Source organism: Neophocaena asiaeorientalis, unplaced genomic scaffold, assembly GCF_003031525.2.
Source record: "Neophocaena asiaeorientalis asiaeorientalis breed wild unplaced genomic scaffold, Neophocaena_asiaeorientalis_V1.1 scaffold129, whole genome shotgun sequence".
Taxonomy (NCBI): domain Eukaryota; kingdom Metazoa; phylum Chordata; class Mammalia; order Artiodactyla; family Phocoenidae; genus Neophocaena; species Neophocaena asiaeorientalis.
Window position 1 is genome coordinate 3,813,287 of NW_020172446.1, and position 8,863 is coordinate 3,822,149.

General features: G+C 55.9%; 2 protein-coding genes across 5 annotated transcripts in view; one reads left to right on the top strand and one right to left on the bottom strand.

Annotated features, from left to right (window-relative positions):
• Positions 1 to 107: 107 nt before the first annotated feature.
• On the bottom strand, positions 108 to 2,589 carry TLCD1 (TLC domain containing 1). The gene is made up of 4 exons (XM_024737313.1): positions 1,921 to 2,589; positions 1,509 to 1,591; positions 1,333 to 1,415; positions 108 to 937 (listed from the first exon to the last, which is right to left on the bottom strand). The coding sequence occupies exons 1-4, from the start codon at positions 2,112 to 2,114 to the stop codon at positions 554 to 556; spliced, it is 744 nt and encodes a 247-aa protein (XP_024593081.1). The 5' UTR covers positions 2,115 to 2,589; the 3' UTR covers positions 108 to 553.
• Positions 2,590 to 3,338: 749 nt separating this feature from the next.
• Positions 3,339 to 8,863, top strand: part of NEK8 (NIMA related kinase 8) — a 9,117-nt gene continuing 3,592 nt past the window's right edge. The window contains exons 1-7 of one of the 4 annotated variants that reach the window (XM_024737261.1): positions 3,339 to 3,433; positions 6,396 to 6,601; positions 6,841 to 7,073; positions 7,312 to 7,443; positions 7,929 to 8,137; positions 8,293 to 8,372; positions 8,662 to 8,843. In XM_024737261.1, coding sequence (XP_024593029.1) covers positions 6,466 to 6,601; positions 6,841 to 7,073; positions 7,312 to 7,443; positions 7,929 to 8,137; positions 8,293 to 8,372; positions 8,662 to 8,843 — 972 coding nt within the window. In that variant the 5' untranslated portion in view covers positions 3,339 to 3,433; positions 6,396 to 6,465. Of the gene's footprint in view, positions 3,434 to 4,450; positions 4,536 to 6,345; positions 6,602 to 6,840; positions 7,074 to 7,311; positions 7,444 to 7,928; positions 8,138 to 8,292; positions 8,373 to 8,661; positions 8,844 to 8,863 lie in introns of those variants that run through there. The other 3 variants (XM_024737259.1, XM_024737262.1, XM_024737258.1) reach the window with 3 other exon arrangements.

Genomic DNA, 8,863 nt, shown 5'->3' on the forward strand with positions numbered 1-8,863 from the left:
TCTGGGTGGGAGGCCATACTATGGTATATACACACCTAAGTAACAGGGCTTGGGCAAGACTCTTGGTCTACTTAACCTGTTGGAACACTCAGTCCTATCACCTGTAACAGATATTTGTGACCCAGACACATCTTAGGACAACTACAACTTGGCCTCCATCATGAGGTAAGAGACCAAGCAAGAAGCTTTGCAAGAACCCCTTCCTTCATCTCTGGAAGAGGCTTTGTATGAAACCAGTATCCAGAGTTTTCATTAGCATCCATTTCAGGGCAGTGTGGGTTGGCTGGCTTTCCGGTAGCACCTTGTCCCCATACCCATCTACCATGTCCAACCGGTCTGTCTGCTTCCCTCACCCCTTGCCCAAGGAAGGACAAGGACTTCAGAAGAGTGCTTTCATTAGTGTTTTCAATAGTGGGTGCAGGCTTGAAAGGTGGAGTGGCTGGCCCCAGAGGACACCTCAGGCAAGGGGCTAATAATAAGTCTCTTCTCAGTCCGTGTGAGGGTGTTCTTGGCTGTGTTTGCTGTCCTTGCCCCAAGTCCCTAACTGCGTTTTTCACTCAATCAAGAACTTGTCTTTGTGTTGCCGGCTGGGGACACCTTGGGGGCAGAAGTCAGAGCGGAGGAGGCGAGAAAAGTAGATGAGGATCATGACGTCCAGCATAAGCAGGATGCCCAGCAGGAAGGTTCCCAGGTTCCTTTGGCCGGCGTAACCCAGGAAGAAATGGGTGAGGTACGCCTGAGGGGCCAGGCGGAAAAGAAAGTACATAAACAAGTTAATGTATTTGTTGACTCGATAGAGGAGGAGGTCCTGGGCATTATTGATCTTCATCATCATGCGTATTGTGAGAAAGATGTTGCTGACCTCCACCAGCAGGGTTAGGACGCCCCCACCAACAAATCTGCTCCAAAAGATGCCCGAAAAGAAGGCACCCATAGCCTACAAGGCAAGGGAGAGAATGGGTTAGGGAACCCAGATGTCAAGGCTTTCCTGGAAGTTGGTGGGAATAACAAGGCTACCAGATCGAGGGGTAGGAAATCTTCCCTTATTTGCTTTCTGAAATATAGTTTACAGTGGAGTCAAGATTAAATTTTGATCCCTGCCCACAGATTCTGGGTGGAGTTTCCAGTCTTAAGAAGGTGAGGCCATGATTGCTGGCCTCAAATAGTGAAGCAAGGGCCCAGAGACTGCCAACCCTCAGCATTCTAGCATGAGATGTGGGACACAGGGTGGGAATGGAGTTAAGAAAAGATGGTCTTTACCTCCCAGGTTCAGAAAGACAGCTGAGACTAGGTTGCTAGCACCAGGCCTATACCACATCCCCTGCTTCTCACCATGACGTGGTGGACGAGGTATTCCCAAGAAGCTCGTGCCTGTTGGCTAACCACAATATCCAGTGTGTCGTGGATGAAGTACCCTAGCAGAGAGTTGGGGGAAGAGGTCATAAATGGTACTGAACAAGAAGCTTATCCCTGTCCCCCCTTTTTAATGCTTCCTGGGCAAGACTTACCTGCGGAAAAGCAAACAAGCAGATAGCCAGAAAGCGACCATGCGCTCTCAACGTCCACCAGCATCTCAGGGGTCTGCCATATACTGGAAGGGAAGGGAGAAGGCAGGCTCTCATCTCAGTATCCCCAAGGACCCACGACTCCCCCCGCCATTACCCTTGCCAGTCCCCGGAGGGTCTGGGCTGGCGCTATTGGCTGACGGGGGAGCCAGGAGGGGCTCGGCTGAAACCCAGGTGTCTCCTGTTTCCCAGGTGAGAACCCCCCCGCCCCCCCGGCGCTGCTGCCGCTCCCGATTGGACAGCATTTTAAACCGGGAATCGGGTGAGACTGCCTGGGCCTTAGCCCGCCGGTGAGTGATGGAGAGAGTAATGCGGGGTCCCCTAGCCACCTTCACCCCCCCAGTCCTTCACTCACCACAGCAGCGCCCAGATCCCTGACACAATGGAATGGGCGAAGGAGACGAGAAGGTTGTGCCAGCGCCAGGTGCGCAGGGGGTCGGCGCGCACGTGCGCAGGCAGAGGCAGGCGACAGAGCGCGTGCCGGAGCGCCCGGAAGGTCAGCGTGGCGCCCAGGAGCAGCGGCAGGGCGGGGAAGAGCATTGGGGGCATGCTGGCCCTCCCTGCCTCTGTCCGCCCTCTAGGTGGCCTCCTCCGGCCGTTCGGGAAAGGGGCTCCCTCTCGGGCCAGTCCACCCCGGACGCCTCTCCTGCCGGCCGCCGGCCTCACACACACGGTTTCGGCGAAGACCTCTAGGCCCCTTCGCTCCTCCAGTTCCCTCCCAGCCGGCCTCTGCCCCCGCCCCCGTCCCGCCCCGCCCGCCTATCCCCGCCCCTCCGGCGCCTCTGCAGCGCGGAGGGCGCGGGCCCCATTTCCCGGGGCCCCCCCGCTGGCGCTTCCAGGCTCCCGCGGACTTCGGGCAAAATGGGCTGTCCTCGGGGCGCCGCCTTCAAGCCACCCCTCGCTGGCAGCTCCCGACTGCCGACGGAGTCCCACTTCGGTCGCTCGGCCTAGTTAACCCGCATGCCCAACTTTCCCCAGGGGTCCCGGCTCCCCTGCCTGGGCGGGTACTGAGAGAACTCTCTCTGCCCGCCCTCAACTCCTTTGTGGGCAGAACTAAGCGAGGCCCGTCACAACCCACGTCCTTAATCCCTGGTTCTGGGGACCAGCCGGTGCCCCGCTTCGGACTGTGATCTCCGCCCGGACCTTGTTCCACTGGATCACTAGCTTCTTCGAGCCCAAGACGAACACGTTTACCTGCCTCTACCTCGTCCCGCACCGAGTCGGTGCCTAGAAACTCGACTAACTCATCACCCATCTCCCGTCCGGCTCTTGGGTTCCCGGGGCCGCGCGGCAGTCATAGTCCTCCCTCAGACAGTCCCAGCTCTCTTCTCCCCGCTCCCTGGAGGCTAGGGCGGGGAAGACGGCCGATTTGCCCTGGCCGCTGGGGTGACTCTCACTCCGCAGGCCAGTGGCGTGGAGCAATTGCAGCTCGCGACCACTAGGTGTCAGCCTGTCCTCACCGTGGCGCGGGATCCCCTCCCGCCTGCGAAGGAACCAGGCAAACTGAAGGGCGGCGGAGAGGCGGGGACAGGGGTAAAGGAGAAAGGAGTAGTTGGGGCGGGGGCGGGGGGGAGGTAGTGGAGGTGCTGCGAGAGGGAGGAAAAGCCAGAAACCCGAGGCGCAAAGCGGTCTGGGTGTTTGTTCTGCCTCCGCTGATGGCTCCAAGGTTACACATTAACCCCTCTGGGGCTTCTTGGTCAACCAAGGCCCAGTCGGTTTCTAGGTGAGAGCACGGAGTGTCCCGGCTGAGCGGCCTTCCACTCAGTGCTCCCCTTTGCTCACAGGGCAGCTTTGTCCGACAGCCACAGCGGCCTGAGCCAGACTGAGGGGCCCTCATGAGGAGCCCTTCCAGTGGTCATTCCATGTGGGTAGGTTTGGGCACCCTTTCAAGGGGCAGGGTGGGAGCTGAAGATAAACACCCCTTTCCTCACTTTCCTCGCCCCTCAGAAATAGGGATGCTATCCCTTAACTAATCACCATCCTTCCTGCTCCCTAAACTGAGCTTTTATGGAACTCGTGAAGTGCAGGGGGCGCCAGGGAGCGACCTGGAATTAAACTCACTTCTGGTCAAGATCTTAGACGATTGTACTAACCGACCCCCTACCTCTGGGCAGAAGCCTTGAACCCATATCAGCCGAACAAGGGTCTTTCCCCTTCTCCCCGAAGCTTTCAGGTAGTAGTCCACTTCCCTCCCATCTTCCCCCAAGGAAGTTCTCTCTAGTTGAGAACTGAAGGCAGATTACTCTGCGGCAGCGGCAGCGTTGTATGTGTGCGTTGGGGAGTTGAGGGTGTTGACGAGCGCAGTGCTCACTAGCTCACTAGTCAGGACAGCCCGGAGACCGCGTCACGTCCTCCCTAGGTGAATCAACTTGCACAGGTCGGGGTTTCCCCGGTCCCTCCCTAGGCAAACACGAAACTAATCCGGCACCCTGCCCCACAGACCGAGAGCGCCGACTCGGTTCAGCTTTGGTAGTGTTTATCGTTTGCGTGCCAGTGAGAATCTGCCCTCTCCCTCGGAAACAGCGTCACTAGTGGGCAAAGAGTGGGGGCAGAGAGAGATCGGTCCTTTCTTCCCACCCTCACTCGGCCTGCGCGGGGAACCCCTGCGGTCTAAGGAAGCTTTGCGAGGGCCGGATGCGGCCACGTGTGTAGGAAGTAGCTGGTAAGGTGCTGGCTTTTGCGGGGCATGCCAAGAAATGGCATATCGCCCCATTCCTTGCACACTGGGAGGGCGACTGCGGATCCGGGCTGCAGGGACGGTGCAAATTAGCGGAGACAAATGAGAGGCTGAACCAACACCTAGCTCCACTAGCTCCGCCCCTCAATTATCTTGCAGTGCAGGGGGCGTGGTTCTAGAGAGGGCGGGGCCGCGCACGCGCTGTGTCTGAGTTTTGGGGTTCCGGAAATGTGACTGAGAAATGCGATGGAGAAGTACGAGCGGATCCGAGTGGTGGGCAGAGGTGCCTTCGGGTGAGCCAGGGCTCTGGGGGAGGCAATTGCTCGGGAAGAGGGAAAATAAGGCCCAACTCCGACAGCAAAATCGCTACCCGTTTAGCCCCGCCCCGATGCGTGAGCGCCTAATCCGGGAAGCCCTGCGCAGGCTTCCTGTCCTAGTCTTGGTTGGGGAACTCCGCCTCCAAGGAGGTCACGCCCCCGGCCAGCCTTTGCGGCCCCCCGCAGAGTTTGTTCTTTGATCCTGACTCATTCATTCAACAAATGTTGAGCAGCAACTATACACGTCAGGCATTCGATACTGGGTATACAGTTAAGACCAAACAGGCGTGCTCCTTTCCGTCTCGGAGCTTACAGACTATCGGAAAATTATACAATAAACAGGACATTGTTAAAGCAGTGATTAACAAACGGCGAGAATAGAGTACAACACCAGGGAGTATTCATTTGGGATGATCAGGGAAAATTTCTCTGAGAAGTGAAGTTTCAAACCAAGACTTGAGGAATGAGGACCAGTATGTAGTCTGAAAAAGGCAGAGCTTCTCAGGCGGAGGAAACAGTTTATGCTAAGGTCCTCACGTGGGAAAGAATTCAGAGTATTCAAAGAGAAAAAGACTAATGTAGTTGGAATGTAGTGGGCAAGGTAAAGAATGGAATAAAATGTGATTGTCACAGAGGGCGGGAACCAAATTACGGCCTTGTAGGCTGAGGTAAAGGAATTGAATTTATTTGCAGTGTAAAGGAAATGAGGTTTAAGCAAAGGAATGGTCGTGATATGATTTGCATTTTTAAAATGTCACTCTGGCTGCTGTGTAGAATTTAGATTTGAGGGTGACAAGAGTGAAAGGAACCATTTGAAGTCTAGTGCAGTATTTTAGGCAAGAAATGATAATTTGGACAAGGGTTATAGCAGAAGACACAGAGAAATGGGTGGGTTCCCAGTATTTTGGAGGTAGTAGAAACAAGATTTACTGATGTTAGTGTGAGATAGGGGAAAGAGTCTGGCATGATTTTCAGGTGTCTGACTTTACTAACTTAGGGACTTTAATAACTGGGGGATGGTGGTGTCATTTACTGAGATGGAAGAAACTGAGGAAGGAAAGGTTTCAAGGGCAGGAATCAAGAGTTTTGTATTTGTTAAAATTCAGGTTGCTTGCCAGCCATTCAGGTAGAGGTGCAAAGCAGGTAGTTGAATATGTAAGTCTGAGGCTCAGAGGAGAGGTCTGAGCTGGAGATATACAGTTGATACTTAGATAGTCCATCATTCAACAGATACTTATTGAGCTCCTACTAAGTGCTGGGGTATGCACTAGGCTATGCACTGGGGCTATAGTGGTGAAGGAGAAATAACAAAACCCTGCTTTTATGAACACTGACTACAGAACTGGCAGAAAATAAATGAATGGCTCCTACTCACTGAATATTTTTGATGTGCCAGGCGCTGTGCTAAGTGCAGTACATGCATTTTCTCATTTGATCCTCTCAACAACCTTGTGAGATCGATCCTACTTTCCAGATCCTGATGTCACATAATTTAAGACCAGATAACTAGTAAGAGGAGGAGCCAGGATTTGAACCAGGCAGTTAACTCCAGAGTCTATGCAGACTTACAGAGACCAAGACTATTATTAGGCACAGTCATTGTGCCTGTGGTGAAACTGAGTCCCAGATAAGTTAAACGACTTGCCCAAGGTCTCAGACAGCTTGTGGTCGGTTCTCCCTATTCCTAAACTCAGTGTTTTGTGCACCAACTTAGATGACTTCTTAGTCTAGGTGCCAATTCCCTTGTCCTAAGGAATACCCAGTCACCAGGGCTGCCCTGCCTGATATGTGGCTGGAAGCTCAGCTGGTACCCACTCCTGTACTCCACGTCCTCAGGATTGTTCACCTGTGCCTTCGCAAGGCTGACCAGAAGCTGGTGATCATCAAGCAGATCCCAGTGGAGCAGATGACCAAGGAAGAGAGGCAGGCAGCCCAGAATGAGTGCCAGGTCCTCAAGCTGCTCAACCACCCCAATGTCATTGAGTACTACGAGAACTTCCTGGAGGACAAGGCTCTCATGATCGCCATGGAATATGCACCAGGTGGGCCAGCCTCCTTGCACTGGCCTGGCTCCAAGGGCCTCTCACCTCTGGGACAGGCAGGCACAGATCAGCCAGCTTCCCTCCTTGGAATGGGCTTGGCTGAGGGTCAGAGGTATAGGGTTCTGACCCCAGTTGTGTGACACTGGCAGGCCCTTGCCCTGTCTGGGTCTTTAGTTTCATAAAAGGAAAATCTCAAGCATGGAGAAGCCTGGATCTTGACTAGTTCCTTGCGACTGCAGGTGGCACCCTGGCTGAGTTCATCCAGAAGCGCTGTAATTCCCTGCTGGAGGAGGAGACCATCCTGCACTTCTTTGTGCAGATCCTGCTGGCGCTGCATCACGTGCACACCCACCTCATCCTGCACCGGGACCTCAAGACCCAGAACATCCTTCTAGACAAACACCGCATGGTTGTCAAGATTGGTGACTTCGGCATCTCCAAGATCCTTAGCAGCAAGAGCAAGGCCTACACGGTGCCTGGGCATGGAGGGGACCTCAAGGGTGCTGGAGCTTTTGAGGGCCAAGGTCTACTTTGCATCCCTGTCCCCAGCCCCACCCCCCCAAGACCTTGGCCCCTTAGTCCCTGGCTGGATGGTCCTGCAGGAGGAAGCACTTTTGCCTACTTTGGGGAGAAGCTGTCTCTAAGTGGGCTTTTGGGCCGAGCCTTGGTCCTCCCACCCCGGGGCTGTAATATCAGCTTCCCTCCTGCAGGTGGTGGGTACTCCATGCTACATTTCCCCTGAACTGTGTGAGGGCAAGCCCTACAACCAGAAGAGTGACATCTGGGCCCTGGGCTGTGTCCTATATGAGCTGGCCAGCCTCAAGAGGGCCTTTGAGGCTGCGGTGAGTAAGTCCCCCCGGGGGGACAACTGAGATCCCTACCTCTATCTCCTGAAGTCCTTGGCTCCAACCACTTCTGTGTTTCTTCTCTTGTGGCTCACTTATGTCTCTCTCATCAGACTCGTGGATTACCCCAGGCCAGGGCTGTGGCTTCCCTAAGACTATGGGTTCCTTAAAGTAGGGCTTGGGACCCCCCATTAAACTGAGGGTAGGGCTCTCCCATCAGATTAGGGACCCTCCTAAGGGCAAGACGTGAGTTTTCCCAACATGCAGCCAGCGGACATGGCTGCAGCTCCCCTCTCAGAGGTTCTTGAAAGCAGAGTTTGGCTCCCCTATCATCCTGGGAGTCCCCTCACCAGACGGATGGCTTCTGAGTGCAGGGCCGTGGCCACCCCACCAGGCTAGGGGCTGGGGCCGGAGCTGGGGGTGCTGCAGTCGAAGAGCCTGGCCTGAGGTTCTGGCCACCCCCACACGTGGTGCCTTCACAGAACCTGCCAGCGCTGGTGCTGAAGATCATGAGCGGTACCTTTGCGCCCATCTCTGACCGGTACAGCCCTGAGCTCCGCCAGCTGGTTCTGAGCCTTCTCAGCCTGGAGCCTGCACAGCGGCCACCGCTCAGCCACATCATGGCGCAGCCCCTCTGCATCCGGGCGCTCCTCAACCTCCACACCGACCTGGGCAGCGTCCGCATGCGGAGGCCGGTGCAGGGAGGGGGCCCTGGGCAGCAGTGGGGCACCCCGTGGGAGCACAGTAGGCCTGGGGCAGAGAGGGGCATTCTCGGCAAGTCCACCATTTCTGGGTGTGGGGATGCCAGGGAGGGTCCTTGTCCTGAGGCCCCCATCTGTCCTGTAGGGCAGAGAAGCCCCCGGCCACCGGGCCACCCATGGCCCCCGGCAGCACAGGGGGCAGGACCACCAGTGGCCGTTGCAGAGGTAAGTCGGGGCGACCACAGGGGTTCCGACGGACGCCATGGCATTCTCACCAATTTATTTTTTTAAATTAATTAATTAATTTAGGCTGTGCGGGGTCTTAGTTGCGGCATGTGGGGATCTTTGTTGCAGCACGTGGGGATTTTTAGTTGCGGCATGCTTGCAGGATCTAGTTCCCTGACCAGGGATTGAACCCGGCCCCCCTGCATTGGGGGTGTGGAGTCTTATCCACTGGACCATCAGGGAAGTCCGTCCCACCAATTTAATAGGCCTGATGAGTTGTCCCCCGCAGGTGTTCCCCGGGGACCTGCCCGGCCGGCCATTCCGCCGCCCCTGTCATCGGTGTACGTGTGGGGTGGCGGGCTCAGTGTGCCGCTGCGGCTGCCAATGCTCAACACAGAGGTGGTCCAGGTGGCAGCGGGGCGCACGCAGAAGGCTGGCGTCACGCGTTCTGGGCGCCTCATACTTTGGGAGGTGAGCAGGCGGGGGTGGGG